The sequence below is a fragment of the Prionailurus viverrinus genome, chromosome A1 (assembly GCF_022837055.1).
Source record: "Prionailurus viverrinus isolate Anna chromosome A1, UM_Priviv_1.0, whole genome shotgun sequence".
Taxonomy (NCBI): domain Eukaryota; kingdom Metazoa; phylum Chordata; class Mammalia; order Carnivora; family Felidae; genus Prionailurus; species Prionailurus viverrinus.
Window position 1 is genome coordinate 110269998 of NC_062561.1, and position 17167 is coordinate 110287164.

The following is a 17167-nucleotide window of genomic DNA, read 5'->3' on the forward strand; positions in this document are numbered from 1 at the left end:
GTGAGTTCGAGCCCCGCATCAGGCTCTGGGCTGATGGCTCAGAGCCTGGAGCCTGCTTCCAATTCTGTGTCTCCCTCTCTCTCTGTCCCTCCCCTATTCATGCTCTGTCTCTCTCTGTCTCAAAAATAAATAAACGTTAAAAAAAAAAAAAGACACAGAGGCAGAACCCCCAAAAGAGACCCATGAAACCCTCTTTTCCACCCTGGGGGACTAAGTAAGGCTCTTTTTGATACTGATAACTCGATATCAACACCCCCGGCTTCCCTGCTCCCCACTTCTCATTAACCAACAACTTTCCAACGAAGGCCCAGTGGCTGGCCAGAATTCCTTTCCGACAGAAGCAAAAAGGCTCAGATCCAGCCGTCAGGCCTAACGAGCACTGCTCAGCAGGGAAGGCAAAGCCCCTGTGGTTAGCCCAGAAGCCCTCCTAGCTGTAGACGAGGCGTTATGAAATACAGGTAGCTTTCATCACAAAGAGAACAGTGCCCTCTGCTGGCAGCGCCCCGGCGGGTCGAATTCACCGGCCTTCTGGCGCCCGCTCACACAGCACCGCTAAAAGTCTTAGCCTGTGGTGCCAGTGCTGAACATGTATAGTGCACCTTCTTGCACCTTGAGGGAATAACGGTGTGGAAGGGGCATAAAAGGGAGAAAGAAGAAGACAGAGGCAAAACGGAAAGATGGGTGCAGGAGGTGTGGCCGTACTCTCCATCTGGTAAAGACAAGCACAGGAGCCTCATAACTCTCCGTGGAAAACCCCAGACAGAACCAAAGTGCAGTTAAACGGAACAATGACAGGCACTGCTCCTCAAGCCCATCCCGGGCTGGAAGTGCTTTGTCTGAAGTACACAATTTCCGTTGGCCTGATGACTGTTAAGTGTTTTTCTAAGAGTATCACAATGGGAGAATGCAGTGGGGACTCTACCGGCCAAGAGGCAGAAATAAGTAGATTTCATCCAGACTATTTCAAAGCGAGCTGCCCTGCTAGGCAGAGGACTTTGGAGCGGAGGCCCCGCCCACAGTGTTCAAAGGAGAGAAGCAAAGCATAATGTTAGAACCCACAACTGCCTCAGCAGGAGCCCCATATGTTTTTTATAAAAAGGCACAATGTTAGCATTGTTCTATGCTCAATAGCCCGACTGTTATAACTAATGCTTTGTTATGAATACGACCATTTAAAATTCCCAACCAGTTGCACTTAGTGACAATATGCATCAGAAAACAAGCCCAGAAGCAGAGATTTCTCACTTTGGGGTCAGTTGGCTTTAAATACACATACACATGCCTTTTAGTGTGCCCAGCTTCCAAAAATACACCGAACATTTGCATGAACTATGTTCTCAGCCCTGGCGTTTGCAGCTGCAAATACTAAAGCACATTCTCACATGTATATTTGAGAACTTAACATTGATTCTGTGTACACAGGGCTGATGCGCAAATAGAGGGGAGTATGTGTCCTCTGTTTCGTTCCACACCAGCACCTTTCTCCCACTCCCAACCCCAAGGCACCCCCACCCCAGCCTCTCTAGCATACAAGCTCAGCTGCCTCTCCAGGTCCTCAGCCCCCACATTCTAGGTTTCCAGGGCCCTCATGCCTCACCTTCAACTTGAGGTAAAACCCAGCAAAAGAGACCTGGATTCGGCCAATCAGGCCTAGGCTTTTGTGGTCGTGACGCAGTCACCAGAACTGGGAAGGATTACTGGTGGCAACTGAGTTGAGGGCCCAGCATTCCCTTGGTCACGACCGGTTTCAAGCCTGTATAGTCTTCCTAGGGATTCCCACACCTGACTGATGCCCTCCAACAAATCCCTCTTTTGCTCTACTCAGGCAAGGCTGGTGTCCATGGTCTGTAAACAAGATCCCTCCAGGTGACACACATTTCTCACATCAATTATTATTAAGAGAAAGAAAGAAAAGACAAGTAAAAAGACCGTTTTTCATCTTAAATTTAAATGCTCCTCTAATTTGTCTCCTCTCCCTCCAACCAGCCTGGACTGAGTCTCTCATCACAAAAAGGGGAAATACTGCAGTTGTAAAAATCCATAAATTAATTACCAAATAATCCACAAGACTTGGGTAAGACCACATGAAAACACTTAGAAGAATTCTGGGAAGACCCGTCAGGGTCTTCCCCGCCCCAAGGGAAAAGCACCGAGTAAACAAGCGTCACCCCCAGTTACGTCGGTGAGGCGCAGAGAAATGCTCCCCACCCCCACTGCCTGTAATTAGATGAGGGGCAGAGGGAAAGACGGTTTATCTGGAGAACGGGTCTCTGGGGGCAAGGTCATCCTGGGAGGCAGGGGACGACGGCCAAGGTCGCTCCTGACGGCGTCCAGTTGGTCCTGAAGGAGCCGGACCCGCTCGTCTAGGCTGCGCTGCTGGGCCAGAACGGCGGCCTTGCCCGCCAGCAAGGCGCGATAGGCGCGCAGCTCCTCCGCGGGCAGGGCCTTCACCAGCACCTCCCGCAGGGCCCGCTCGCGCCGCGCCACGTGCTCCTTCAGCTCCTTGGCGTCTTCCTGCTGCCGTTTCAGGAGACCGAGTCGCTGCAGCAGAGAGGCCTGCAGTCGCAGGGAGAGCGCGCCGTGAGCAGGGAGATGGCGCCGTGGTTCCCAGGATGGTCCCAGAAGCCGGCAGGCCCCTCACCACCCCGCTCTCCCCCGGCCGGAACCCCTGTCACCTGCTCGTCTGGGTCGCCGTCTGCGCCCTCCCGGGCCAGGGCGCGGCGCACGCGGGCCAGGCGACTGCCCAGCAGCAGCAGCAGGCCAAGCACGCGCTCTAGGTCGGCCATGAACCTGCTGAACCGCTCTAGGTCGCGGGGTGCACAGGTCTGGCCCACCACCGCCTCCAGAGCAGCCCCGCGCCTGGCCCAATCCTGGGCCACCCGGTGCAGCCGCTCCTGTTCTGCCTGAAGGTCCCGCAGCATCTTTTGGAGGAGATTGGCTAGCTCCATCTGCAGGGAGGGCGTGGGTACTTAAAGGTGAGGCCAGACTCTGAATTCTTAGCCCATACTCTGGGCTCTTGCCCCACCCAGTCTCCACCACCCCCTCCACACTCACTTTCTTGGCTTCGATGCTGTTTGGATCAGGGAGACCCTGACCACAGGGTTGGTCAGGCACAGGGTGGGTGGTATGGTTTTCAGACCTCATCTCCTGAGAAGTTGGCCTGAGCTGGCTGGAGTTAAATAGATAGCACCTGGGTACAAAACCAGAGCTCCCTGGGTTATCCTCCCCGCCACCCACCAGAGTGCAGGGACTTAGAACCCCCCTAGTCCCTAGTACCCCCCACACTCACCCTGGCTCAGGAGTACCAGCAGCGTCCTTTCCAGCCTCCTCACCGGCTGGCCTCATCGCAGCCCAGACCTCAGCTAAAGGAATCAGCCCATCTAGCAGACCCAGGGGTGGCTCTGGACTGGGACAGGAAGTGAGTGTGTCACTCATAGAGGGATCCAGTCTGGCCAGCTCCTGAACCAGCTCCTCAAGGCGCAGACTGCGCCATGTTGGCCTGGAAACAGGCTGGCCAGTGCCCCAAGCTAGGGCAGTACGGACAGGAGCACCTGGGGTACTGTTGCCTGGAGGTTCCAGGACATCAACTGGAAGAGGTTTGAGGGGGTCTGTAGCTGCAAGTGGGTCAATGGTCAGCAGTCCAGTGGGGTTGAAGGTTGGAATGTCACCATTTGCAGTCCCAGGGGGGCTACAGCATGTAGTCCTGGAAATGCTCACAGAACCATTTATCCTCCACCAGCTGTCATCTGCCCCTGCAGTCTCTGGGTGCTCATGGAGGGGGTGCTCTGGGGGGACTCCAGCTTGGTCAACCCCCTGGCCCAAGCCGGTTTCATACTGCTGGTCAGAGACATGGACACTGGAAGTGGAAGAGACAATGAATAAGAAAAAACTCTGTCCAAAGACAAGCACTGGCCTACAAGGGCCACCTGTCTCCATCCCCACAAGCCAGGCTGCCAGGCTGGAGAAGGTTCCATTGCCCTCTAGAATTTTGTTGTTATGTGTGGGAAAGAGGTATCTCATTCAGCTTGGAAGCAAGAGGCAACTCACCTGGTTGGGTTTCCTGTGGGCGCATGGGTGTCTGGAGGTGATCTCATTCTGACCAAGGGGACGTCTTCCAGGAAAACCTCATCATCAGGAAGGGAAGGGAGTCGGGTAGACCCAAGGCATGTCTCTGAGACCCTCTGTTCACGGTCTGCAGGACTGCTCTGGAGGCACTCGGCAGAACACAACACTGCAGCTTCCTTCTGAGTCAGGAACCTGGAGGAAGGGACCCCACACTGACTACAGTGACCAGAAAGGAAGCTCTAGGTGCTGCACCAGAAGACACAGCAGGAGGTGGGGGGAATAGTAAGGGATGTCGTTTGTAAAAGACAAAATCAGAAGGCCCAAACTGAGGGTAGGTGATGAGCCCTCTCTTTTCTTGGACAAGAGCTATGAAAACTGCTTCTCTCCAACTTCTGGTCCCCTGGTGGTCCATGTCGCTCACCTGGAAAGTTTGGTCTGAAACAACAGTCTGGGGGTTTCTGCTCCTTGGGGAGCAACCTGGAAAGGCAAACAGTTGCTTGAAATGTAGCTCAAGTTTTCATTTTCCCAGATGTCCCCTACCCCAACCCTGCAGCCTATCTTCCACACCTGAACAATGGGCGTGACCCCTCCTGAACCTCCCCAGTGAGCCAAGACTTCGCCTGAAGCGCTCCGACTCCGTCTGGAAGGCCTATGGGCGTCACCGAACTTCAGGGACCGCGGTTCTGGATCCTCTGTGCCTCGAGGCTGCGTCTCAGGCAGCCATCTGATCTGGTGATCTTCCAACCCTGCCAGCACCCTGCGCTCCTGGGGCTCGGGCCCGGCAAAGCCAGAGCTGGAGCAGGCGTCACTCGAACATCCCCCCACAGATCCACCGCCTCGACCCACGCGATCCAGCTTCCCTGGCTCAGAGAAGCACCACTTCCGCTGCTGGGTGGCTAGGCGCCCCCGGCCGACTGGTCCCCGCGCGGGAGCCCCAGAGCGCCCCGGCTCCACTTCCCCGCCCGGATGGCTGAGCGAGGCGGAGCGCGGGTGCGCCGCGGGGGGCCGCGCGGGTGCAGCCGGCCGCAGGCGGGCGGGCAGGCTCATGCGGAGCTCCTTGCGCTGGAAGGACGTCTCCCGGAGCACCCGCCGTTGCGCGCCCTGCAGCCGCTGGCGGTAGGCAGCCCGCGAGGCCGGTGGGCTGGGCGGCTCGACGGCCCGCGCCTCCGCCTCCGCCTCGGCCGCCAGAGCAAACAGCAGCGGGGTGGCCTGCCGGCTGAGCGGCCCCGACGTTCCCTGGACCTCTGGGAGCCGCAGCCCACTGCGCGCGGCGGCCGCGGGCCGGGGCTGCGGGGACGCCCGAAGGCCGGCGGCGGGCGCGGCGGAGGCTGGGCCACCCCACACCACGCGCACGTAGTCCCAGTCTAGATAAGGGAGGAGGTCAGTTCCAGGCGATGGCGTGCGCGGCTCTGGAGCGCCGGAGGCCGCGGAGAAAGAGCTGTAGGCCGAGTCGGCGCGCGCGGACAGCCGCCGCAGGTCCAGGCTGCGAGTGGACGAGGCTGGGGAGGCGCGGTCGCCCCCAGGCCCCAGGGCCTCCATGGATCACAGGTGAGTGCTTAGACCAGCTCCGTGGATCCTGGAAGAACACAGATGGCGCCGTGGGGGAGGAGCCGGGAAAGGCTGGCCACTCCAACAGGGACAGCCAGGTGCTTACACATCCCCTCTTTGGTCACAGGATCTTTAGTGCTGCTATTTCCCGGGTCAGGGATGGCATAGGCGGTGGGGCCAGCCCCTGGGAGCGGAATTTGAGGGCCTTAACTATTCTCCCTTAGCTTAGGGGAAGGAATTGGCAACTGGCCCATTCCCTCCTGGGGTTCTCCTGGCCCGTAGCCCACCTTTACCCTGGCACCTCCTGGAGCGCTGAGAATGTACCCATATTCCTTCCCTCCCCAACCCAGTCCCACCCAGGCTGCTTCCTGCCAGCTTTGTTAGCTTCTCCATGTGATCTTTCCCTGATAAACAATGGTCAAGAACGTTCTGAGATCACAGGGGAGCCAAGAAAGGAGGGGGGGGGGGAAGACCCAGGTCAGGTGGTAGGGACAGCTTCACAGCCTCCCTTCCTCCTCTGTGTCAGTTATGTTCCCAGTGCTTTATATAAATATTTATCTTGATCCTTATAACTGCTATCTGCATTTTACAGATGAGGACATGGAGGGTTTTAGGGGGAAATGATTTGCCCAGGGGCACACGGCTGGTAAGAAGCAGAGCCCGGCCTGGAATTTGGGCCTGCCTCCAAGCTTACTGCAGCCAGAATCAATTTCCTAGAAGCAAACCCTGCTGAAAGTCAGTTTACCCTCACACCCCCCCCCCCCCAACTGCCTGAGTCCTCCAACAAAGCCCAAACTCCACTGTGGGAAATAGTCACCCTCACCTCCTCTCAAAATACTGGCAGATTCCAGAATAATATGGTCTCTGCTTTGGAGCCTCACACCCCAGACTTTGTCCTGCTACTCCTCCTACTGGGACCAGCTTAAAGGTCTCCAGACCTTTTGGGACCGCCTACGGTGTCCTAAGCTTCCCCCCAACACAGCACTCATCACCCTATGTAATTGTTGGCTTACTTGCAATTTTGATTCCCTCTTCCCATTCCAACCCCTGAGCTTCCAGAGAACAGGCTCTGCACTTACTCATCTCTGTCCCCTCAGTGCCTGGCATGAAGTCGATGTTAAAGAAATAGTTGTTGAATGGCACGGAAAGGAGTAGATTTGCAATGAGTGCATGGAGGGTGGCTTTGGTGGAGAAGGAAGAGAGTTCCTTTGCTTCTGCCCACTCTTCTCTCCCTAGTTGTCTTTTCTGGTGAATGGGGACAGAATGAATGAGGCAACTGCCACTGCCCAGGTTTCTCATGCATCATCAGGAGCAAAAAGAGCAGGCAAGCACAGGTGCAGCAGGAGAGGCCAGAAATCAGTACCTCCCCAGGGCCAAGAAGAGAGAGTGGGGAGGAGTTGCATTGAGTGGGAGTGCATTGAGTCTTGGGAAACTGAGGTTCCATAAGGGCTCTGGAGACTTTGGGGAGGGGAAGGGCTTGCTTTGCCTAAGCTGGCTTGGTAAGGGGTGCAGAGGAGGGTGACTGGCAGCTGGAGCGGGTACTGAAAAGCAGACTTATTTGAGCTGCCTAAACTGGAACTCATGGTCACCCTTCACCCCCTTCCCCAAGGCCCCAGATGCTACAGAGTGCAGGTCACAGGCAGTAGGGGCAGTTAGGAGTGAGGATACAGTGTTTCCTAGAAGGCAGAGGCAGTACCTGCAACGTTCTCAGGAGTGGCTGTCAGCTGACCTGGGACCAGAGCATCTTGAGATTGCTGACTTGGAGGCATCTTTATGCCCACTAAGACCAGCCCAGCAGGTTGGTCCTCACGGTCAGGTTTGGGGGCCTCTTTTGCAGAGTGTTTCCACTCTCTGGACTTGAGGAAGACCAGAAGCCACTCTGAGTAGCAGCTCTGGTGAGGACAGTCACCTCCTCTAGGAAACCCACCCTAGGCACCTGGACACTAGCCCTCTCTCTTCCTATTCTGATTCCAGCTTGGGAGTATTGTTTCCTCTGACTCATGCTACCTATGTCTGTCCACTGTTGGCTTCCTGCATCTATAGGCAAGTGACTGTTCAGATATAAAAAAGGTTCCTCCAAAAAGGCCTTGAAAATTTTATCTTATTTGTGAGTTATTGTGTTCACCGAGGATTCTGAGGTCACCAAATAAAAACAGCTTGAATGGATAAGAAAATAAAACTGTGTGCACATACGTTTGCTTTTTACCCTTAACTTGTCTTGAGGATACTTTTCTAACGGTGGCCCCAGGAGACTGATAACCATGCAGGATGCTCACTGCTGTGCTATGAGGATGCAGCTCCTTTAGTGTGTTGTGGGGTCTCAACACACAAAACAAGGAGTCTGCACACTTGATGGGCTGCAGGAGCCTCTTGCTGTCCAGCCAGCCACTGTGGCTGGGGGTGGCCGCACCCCTGGAGCCCTAGCACCCGCATTAGTGTCAGCTGTGGGCGGGGGCTGCAGAGCCAGTACCTACATAGAAGTGAAGTCCAAAGCCTAGAGCTCAAGGAGCTCTTCAGGCCTTCTGCCAAGCCTCTCCAGAGCCGGGGGGTTGGGGTGGGGGTGGGGGTGGGCAGCATGGAATCCTTGCTAGAAAACTGCCAGATGGGGGTCCAGCAGGTGGAGGTCACATATACTCATCCTCTGAATGAAAGAGCAAGAGAGGAAAAGGAGACCAAGATGACTTCAGTGTTCAGAGCTGGAGGCCTGGGAGGTAGAGGTGACAGTCTCAGGAAGGAAGAAGCTGGGATGGGGACTGGCCAGGGGTCCAGTGCTCATTCCGTCTGGGGCCTGTGGGCTTTATAGTTTCTGTGGCAAGTTTGGGAAGCTGGGAAGTTGGGATGTGGGTCTAGACCTCAGCAGAGAGGTTGGACCAGGCAAGCAGGCCAACTCAGGTTTTTAGTGAGATGATGTTAGGGAAATAGATGAAGACAGCTTTCTGGCTCCTCAAACCTCACCAATACAGGTAAGGTGACCAGAAGGGTAGACAACCTCACATGATCAACGATGACCAGGAATTAAAGCACACTATCTCAAAGGCCACCTCACATTTGACCTCTCTATGGAGAGGCTGTCCAGGCCACCCCTCTAGGATGGTTCTTCCCTCAGAACTAGGCTCACTGTGGGGACACTGCCTGCACCCGCAGTGTCCCTGCCACAGCTTCTGGGTCCAGGGACGCGTCTTGAATGCCAGCGCCCCAGATGTGGGGAAGTTCCGCGGGCTCTCCCATCCCCTGAGGGCCCTTTCTCCAGGCTGGTCCTCCCCGATGGTGCAGCCCGCGCAGCCTCCGTTTTCCGTCGCTCTAGCCCACATGGAGTCCCCAGAGACTCGAGCTCTGGGCCGCGCCGCGCGCAGAAAAGGCGGGATGCTGCCTGCACCCGGGGAGAGGAGGCCGCGGTCGTGGGCGGGCCACATACCTGGGGCTTCGAGCTCTGGAGAGTCGAGGCGGGAGAGAGGCGCAAGCCTGGCGACCGCAGGGGGCGGCAGAGTCACGCGGTGTGGCGCGATAGCGGGACCCCGGGGATGCCGGGAGAGCCGATGGCCGCGGGCCGGCACATTTCGGGGCCTTTCCTGTGGAGTGCAGCGTTGGGGAAGGAGGGCTCAGACCCATGCGGGAGACTGCGGGAGCTTGGGCGAGGGGGGCCCGCATTGTTCCGCGGCTCGGCGGCCGCAGGGCGGGAGCCGGGGGTCGCGGACAGAGACCCCGCTGCGTGCGCTGGCCACACGGCGCGCTCCCCCCGGCACCCTCAGTCTCGGTGTCTGCGTCCTCCCCGCCCGCTCAGCCAAAAGTACCCGCACGCAGGGCCCGACTCGACCCGCGCAGTCCAGACTAGGCGCGGGGCGAACACCTCCAGACTAACGACTCGCGGGTGCTCCGCGGCGCCCCAGCCCCAACCCCCAGCCCTCCCCGCCGCGGGGCGCGTCCTGCCCCCGCTGGGAAGGGGATCCCGCCGGTCGGCCCCGCAGCGTACCTGAACTCCAGCCCGAGACGCGCTCCTGGGCGCCGGCGGCCGCGCGGTGACATCAGAGCCCCGGGCTCCGGCTCCCGACCCCACCTCCAGGCTCCGGCCGCCGCGGGGGAGGTGCCACGTCCGGCCACCGGGAGCGGGAGCGCGGAGTGGCGGCGCTGCCCCCGGGATCGCCCGCGCCCCGCCCCCCACCCCGTGGGGTCCGCTCTCCGGCCTTAGCCCCGGGCCCGGGGGTTGGACACTCGTTCCCCCGCCGGACACAAGCCTCCTACTCCCCGCCGGAGAAGCGGGAGAGGGGGAGGAGGAAGGGCGACCGCGGCCCTCGCGCGTCCGCCTCCAGCGCCGCCTGAGCCGGCGGGCGTGTCTTCAGCGCCAGTGGTGCGCGGGCTCGGGTCCCTGGGGGTCCCGACAGCCCCCTCGGTAGGGAACCCCTGAGCGGGCCCCAAGGGCACCAGACGGCCACAATTCCTTTCAAGCTTAGCTGAGTAAACACATCGGCCCGGGGGGCTGGTGTCTCTGTTCCTCTCCTGTGTGCAGTTCAGATGCTAAGTTACTCCTGTACCAATTCTCCCCCTCCACATCCTCCATTTCCAAAACTCGTCCAGCTCTTTGACTCCCACAGTAGGCTCTTATCTCCGATTTTTGCACGCCTTTTCTCCATTTCTCCTACTACCCGCATTAATCTAGGCCCTCTGGCCAGCCACCTGAACCACAGGGGGTGCATTGTGTATTGGCTTCTGCTGCCTTCAGTGGGTTCGTTAGGAGCTGCATGTAAGCACGTCTCCTGTGGCTTGGATAGAGGTCACTCCAGCCTTGGAGTCTGGTTCTCAAGGTCTTTGCCTTTGGGATTCTCCGGACTTCAGAGATGCTCTAAATTCACTGCCAATAGCAGTGCTTTCCTCCCTGCTAGACCTCAGCCTTCCTTGTCCCTACTTCACAAAACTCTATCCTGTGACTACTGGCTCTGCCAAGAAATGCTCCATTCCTAGAAGGGACTAAGGGGCCCTTTGCTGAGCACTTTCAGTTCTCCAGTGCCTGAGGGCAGGGACTGTGTCCCCCATCCTGGCATCCTTGAATGATAAGTTTTGCTGGTGGCAATAGCAAGGACCCAGAATTCAGACCAAGGATCAAAGCTACCACTTTCTGGTGGCACTGGGAAACTGAGGAACTCTGTCTGCTTGGATCTTCTAGGGAATGGAGACAACAGACACCTGAGTCTGGCTTCTCATTGTGCCCTCCTGTCTCTGCTCCTTTTTTTTTTTTTTTTTTAACGTTTATTTATTTTTGAGACAGAGAGAGACAGAGCATGAACGGGGGAGGGTCAGAGAGAGGGAGACACAGAATCTGAAACGGGCTCCAGGCTCTGAGCTGTCAACACAGAGCCCGATGCGGGGCTCGAAATCACGGACCGCGAGATCATGACCTGAGCCGAAGTCGGCCGCTTAACCGACTGAGCCACCCAGGCGCCCCCTTTTTTTTTTTAATGTTTATTTATTTTGATAGAGATTGAAAGGGAGAGCAGGAGCAGGGGAGAGAGGAAGAGAGAGACGCAGACAGAGAAACCCAAGCAGGCTCTGCTCTGTCAGCACAGAGCCCAATGGTGGCCCAAACTCATGAACTGTGAGATCATGACCTGAGCCAAAGTTGAAGTCTGATGCTTAACCGACTAAGCCATCCAGGCAACCCTGTCTCTGCTCCTTCTTCAAACACCACCACTATTGAGGCATCAGCCTTAGCTGGAGCCCTGGGCGTTAAGACAGTGGCTCAGAACTTCTTGGCTTTGAAAGCCTGCCTCTTTTAAGCTCCTGATCTACATGACTGGTGGCAGAGCAATATTACAATAGAGGGAACACATCTCAGCAACTAAAAGCCAATTCAAAATTGCTCAAGTTTTTAATTTGTAGTTTCAATTTTATATTGAAAAAATATCTTTATTGAAAACCACAAAGTGGACATAGTGTCCACAGCAATTTTTATTAACCCACTCAACCTTCCTGCTCCCTTACTTCTCTTGCACACTCTACAGAAGCTCTGTAGTTACCTCCCAGAAAACTGAAATCCTGTCCACCCACTTCTGTCCTTGACTCCTCTCTTCTGCCTTTTCTGACATCTGGAAGTTGACCTGGTCTTATGTGCTAGACATCGGTGTTGCTAGGAGCTGAGCTGACATTCATAGTTCTCCTGTTGCACATAGTCAATTCCACAGGACATCAGCATCAGACAAGGCCATCTGTAACCATGACGGGTCAAGACAAAAACAGAACCATTCTGTAATCATATCTGAACACAGACAATCCATGAACATTGTCCACATCGTAAAAATGACTTGGGGTGCCTAGGGGGCTCAGTTGGTTAAACCTCCGACTCTTGATTTCGGCTCAGGTCATGATCTCAGGGTTCATGAGATCCAGCCCCACATTGGGCTCTGCACTGACACTGAGGAGCCTTCTGGGGATTCTCTCTCTCCCTCTCCCTCTCTGCCCTTCCACTACTTGCACGCATAGCTCTCTCAAAATAAATAAATAAACTAAAAGAAAAAAAAAAAGACCAAACATCCTTGTGTCCTGGCTAATATGAGTGACTGCTGTTTCTTCACCAATGGCAGATTTAGTTTCACTCTCCTTGTTCCTCCTGCTAGATCGGACTCATTGATACACCCAATCATGGAATTACTCCTCCTTCCTGAGGCATCAAACACTGAGAAAAGTCCTGCTGCTTTAACTCTCTCCAAAATCACTAACACAAGCCCAAATCCTGTAAGTCCTTTCTAACAGTGTCTTACTGAGATGCCCAGTGGTTCCTCGTGCCATGTGTTCCCCATCATTGCAGCAATCAATGTACCCAGTTTGTTCAACTGCAGGTGTGTACCTGGCGGTCTTTGACTGGAGAGCATTAAGAATTCCTAGCCCTTTATTACAAAAGTTCAAAGAATCTTGGAGGAGGGGAAGAAGAAACTGCTGCCAAGTTTGAGTCTCCTTTAGTGGTGGTGGAGGCCATGAAGAAAGTGGAGGCATGTACATATTTATGACATTTTTCTACAACATGAAAAAACAAATGCCTGTGCCCCTCTGTAATTCAGTATTTTCCCAGGCCTGGGAGAGGTCTTTTTTTGCTTACGTTTATTTATTTATTTTGAGAGAGACGAAGCGAATGTGAGTGGGGGAGGGACAGCGAGAGAGTAGAGGGAGAATCCCAAGCAGGCTCTATGTGGTCTGTGCGGTCAGTGTGCAGAGCCCAATGCGGGGCTCGAACCCATGAAACCATGAGATCATGACCTGAGCCGAAATCGAGTAGAGAGCTTAACCAACTCTGCCACCCAGGCATCGCTGGGAGAGGACTTTTAAAGAGCCTCAGGTGACTGTGCTTAGCCAGTGTTGAAACCACAGATCTCACTATTCGGCCAGGCCTTATCTCAAGGAACTGATGGGTGGGAAGGTGGTGGGCCTCATTCCACATGGCTTGGCACTTGTAATCTGAACTGTTGGAACCATACCTAAGTAACTGCCCACCTCCCAAGTCTCCCACAGATTCCTGCCCCACCCCCCCAGTGGATTTGGGTAATATGTTGTGACAATGGTATAAACACTAAAGGCTATGTCCTTCCTGCCAGGCACTGTGCCAAATCTGTGTACTCATCTTTTTAACACTGTTATTCCTGAGAAGTAGAAACCATTATACCCCCAGTTTACAAGTGAGGAGACTGAGGCTTGGGGAGATTAAATATCTTGGTCAAATAGCTCATAAAAAGTAGAGGCAAAACCCCATGATGGCTGGTTCCAAAGGCCATGGTCACATGACCAGTGAAAAGAACTGCAAGATGTGGATGTCCAAGGGTAGCTTTCCTATCCATGCAGGAGAATAGGATTTAGACTTCAGATTGAGCAGGACTAGAGAGTAATTGGGGAAGATGAGAAGTGAGTAGCACCAAGACCCCAGTCAGAATGTCCTTCTCTCTTTGTGTCCTCAACAGTCTAACATGCACCTGAGCTAGGTTTCATATGTAGTTTCCACATGTTTATTGTAAAGGGCTTGTAAAAACATTTCTTTCCAGAGGTACCTTTCAAGGTTTCCTGTGACTTAATTTTGGGGGGTGTTTATTTATTTTTGAGAGAAAGAGAGAAAGCTCGGGGGAGGGGCAGAGAGAAAAGGAGACACAGAATGTGAAACAGGCTCCAGGCTCTACGCTGACAGCAGAGAGCCCAATGAGGGGCTTAAACTCACAAGCTGTGAGATCATGACCCGAGCCGAAGTCAGACACTTAACCGACTGAGCCACCCAGGTGCCACTGACATTTTAATTTGAAGTTATATCTCGGAGCTCATTCACTATCACTACCTGGCACTGTATCATTCTTTTTAATAGGTACCAGATTCTCCATTGCATGGGCATAAATACATTGGGCTGTCAATGGACATTTAGGTTAATCCTGTATTTTGCTATTACTAATTTTCTAATGAAGACCCCTAGTCATATATCTTTGCTCATACTTGTTTGTAGGATAAATTCCTAAAAGATTAATTGGAAGGGGACCCTCCCAGCCACTTCAGCTGACACCATACCAATTACAGGAGAGCCACCAACCTAACCATTCCTCAATTTCTGACCCTCAAAATGACAAGCAAAATAATTATAAATGTAGTCATGAAGTTTTGGAGTAGTTTGTTACATACTAAGAGATACATGTAACAAGGTATGTGAATTTTCAAATATGGTTGATATTGTTAAATTTCTTCCAAAGAGGCTGTCCCAATCTACATTTCTGTTGATGTATGAGAATGCCTATTTTCCTGCATCCTCACTAATAAAGAGTATTATTAAAATTTGATGCCTGAAATCTGAAAGGCAAAAATACTATCTCGCTGCTTTCATTTACATCTTTAATAAATGAAATTGCACATCATTTTATACATTTAAAAGCCATTTGTATTAACTTTTGTGATCTGTCAATTCCCTTTGCTCATTTTTCTATTTGTCTTCTTATTGATTTATAAGATCTCTTCATATATTAAGCAATGAACTTTTTTTTTTCCCTTGTGTGTGGACAATATTTTCCCAACCTTATGTCTTTTGACTTAGTGGTGGCAATAAATCTATAAGACATGGTTGAATCAAAAGATTTTTCTTTTAGACAGCAACTATATAGCTGTCTTAATAATTCAGAGATAGTCACAAAATGGTTAAAATACAGTGGAAGCTAGAAATCTTTCAACAAAATCAGATTGTCTATTTTTAGACATCCAACAAAGCATGAATCATTGCTTATACACAAATCTTTACCTAAATTATAAATGTTCCCTTGGAGCCAGTTTGTTTGCTTTCTAATTATACAGTGAGTTCACCACACTAGTTTAAAGACAGGGCTTTACAGGAAGACAGCCAAAAGAAGAGAACGGAGCCCACCCTCCCCTGTAGCAGCTTCTGACGGGTAAGGGGTCCGGGCAAGGCTCGGTAGTGACGAGCTATCATGGGATTAAATGAAAGTTCTCTTTCAGATCAGCAGGTCTTGGGTAGGAATGTTGGGCTGTCACATTCCTATTGAGTACACATATATCACCTTTTCCCTACAGGCAGTGGATGATATCTCAACCTCTGTTTGCTTTCACCATAATAACCCAGCTTTTCTCTGCTAGTGTGGCCCCAAGCCTCAGGCCTAGGACAATTCCATCTTCCTGGTCTGCCTTCGTTCAAATGTTACCCACATAGCCTTGGACAAGAGAGGTTAAATGAGAAAGATATAGAGAGAAGCTTCTCTTCTCCTTTTCCTACAGTGGACCTGGGACAGATACGTGGCAGTCAAGTGAGATTTTCTATTTTGTTCTTCTCCTCTCCTGGGACCCAGATGAAAAGTGTCAACTAAGCTTCATTTTGTTTCTCAAGAATATAAACTCAGACCCTGAACAAGAACCCCGGAGAAGAGCCTTGCCTGGAAAGGACAACAGCTGGCTCAAGCCCCGGAAAGGCCAACTTGCCTCTTCTGTGCTGGGGCACTAACAAGGCATGAGATAGTCTCCAAAGGGCTGGCTCCCAAAAGTGACCTTTGTTTGAGCTAAATGTCCCAGGGCTCTGCCTGCCAAGAAGTCACCTGGTCAGCATTTTCAAGGGGAGAGCAATCTGTTTCTAGAGCTCTGAGCCTGGAGCTGTACCCAAAAGCCACATGCTGAACTTGGGGCAGGATTGGGCCATGTGCATGTGGAGTGAATTGGCTCTGGAAGCAGATCATTCAGGTACTTAACATTTAGGTAGGAAGTGTTGCTGATTTTTTTTTTTAATGTTTATTTATTTTGAGAGAGAGAGAACGTGAGTGGAGGAGGGGCAGAGAGAGAGAGGGAGAGGGAGAATCCCAAGCAGGTGCTGCTGCACTGTCAGCACAGAGCCCGGCGTGGGGATCCATCTCACAAACCATGAGAACATGGCCTGAGCCAAAACCAACTCAGATGCTTAACCCACTGAGCCACCCAGGCGCCCCGAAATGTTGCTGATTTTAACTGATGCATCTGATCAGTAACTCACACAAAGGAGACTTCATCCTGGAACCTATGAGTGCATGTGTCCAGTTCCATCTTGGTCCATGTGTTTTTAGGACCCTGTCGGGGGTGAATATGACAACACACACAGTGTCTAGTTGGCTGCTCTTTGTACTTCAAGGGAAGCATCAAGTTAGGGGAAAAAAGAGAAAAGTAAAGAAAAACAAAGGTATAAAGTTACTTTTGACTGTCCTAGCACATCAGGCAACACAATGAAGGGGGATTAGATCTATTTATTGGGTGACACCAAAGGAATTCTGGGGTTAAATAGCCACTAATAGCAATTGTCTGGAGGAACCAGAGATGGCCCATAGACAGGCTTATTGGCCACCCTGTGATTTCCCACCATAGAACAGAGATGTGTTCTCCAATTCAGTGTGTCCCAGGTATAGGAAAACCAGCATAGGGGGAAGAAGAGTGTGAGCTCACAACGTGGCAGACTGAGTGTGAATACCAGTAGCTGTATGACCCTGGAGAAACCCTAACCTTCCCGGACCTCCATTTCCTAGTCTGTAAAACAGGGATGTGACTATGCATTTGCCAGGTAAAGATTAAATGAGAGTTCATCACGTGTATTGAGTGGCAGGCTCGTAGTTGGCCATCAGTAAAAGGTATCAGATATATTATTATTCCTCACTTCAGCCTCCCCTGTGGGGAATACAGTCTCCACTAAGTCCTACCCTCAATTTCATCTCGAAGGGTTGGTTTATACCCCAGTGGTTTCCCATGGTTGTTGGTAGCTTACTACTAAATTTTGCTTACTAGGGGCACTTGGGTGGCTCAGTCAGTTAAGTGTCTGACTCCAGCTCAGGAGATGATCTTGCAGTTCACAAGTTCGAGCCCCACAACAGGCTCTGTACTGACAGCTCGGAGCCCGGAGCCTGCTTTGGATTCCGTGTCTCCCTCTCTCTTTGCCCCTCCTCTACTCGTGCTCTGTCTCTCCCTCAAAAATAAATACTAAATATTGAAAATTTTCTTTTAATTTTTGCTTACTACTCCTCCAAACATGGCTGCAGGGGACATCCAAACACTTTTTTCTTGGGAGGAATCCCAGGTTATGTGG

General features: G+C 52.7%; 1 protein-coding gene across 2 annotated transcripts; it reads right to left on the minus strand.

Moving 5' to 3' along the window:
- Positions 1-147: 147 nt before the first annotated feature.
- On the minus strand, positions 148-9848 carry SHROOM1 (shroom family member 1). Of its 2 annotated transcripts, XM_047878387.1 has the most exons (9): positions 9584-9847; positions 9029-9182; positions 4633-5641; positions 4487-4542; positions 4048-4257; positions 3290-3856; positions 3055-3169; positions 2676-2948; positions 148-2556 (listed from the first exon to the last, which is right to left on the minus strand). In XM_047878387.1, the coding sequence occupies exons 3-9, from the start codon at positions 5602-5604 to the stop codon at positions 2224-2226; spliced, it is 2526 nt and encodes an 841-aa protein (XP_047734343.1). In that variant the 5' UTR covers positions 5605-5641; positions 9029-9182; positions 9584-9847; the 3' UTR covers positions 148-2223. The 2 variants fall into 2 exon arrangements, with proteins under 2 accessions (XP_047734343.1, XP_047734334.1); XM_047878378.1 differs by having other exon boundaries at positions 4487-5641; positions 9584-9848.
- Positions 9849-17167: the final 7319 nt, after the last annotated feature.

Coding starts and splice junctions, on each gene's coding strand:
- SHROOM1 (XM_047878378.1), bottom strand. CDS start 5,604: ATGGAGGCCCTGGGGCCTGGGGGCGACCGCGCCTCCCCAGCCTCGTCC. Junction 4,258..4,486: donor TTTCAGACCAAACTTTCCAG/GTGAGCGACATG, acceptor CCCTTCCTCCAG/GTTCCTGACTCAGAAGGAAG. Junction 3,170..3,289: donor GCTGGTACTCCTGAGCCAGG/GTGAGTGTGGGG, acceptor ATTTAACTCCAG/CCAGCTCAGGCCAACTTCTC.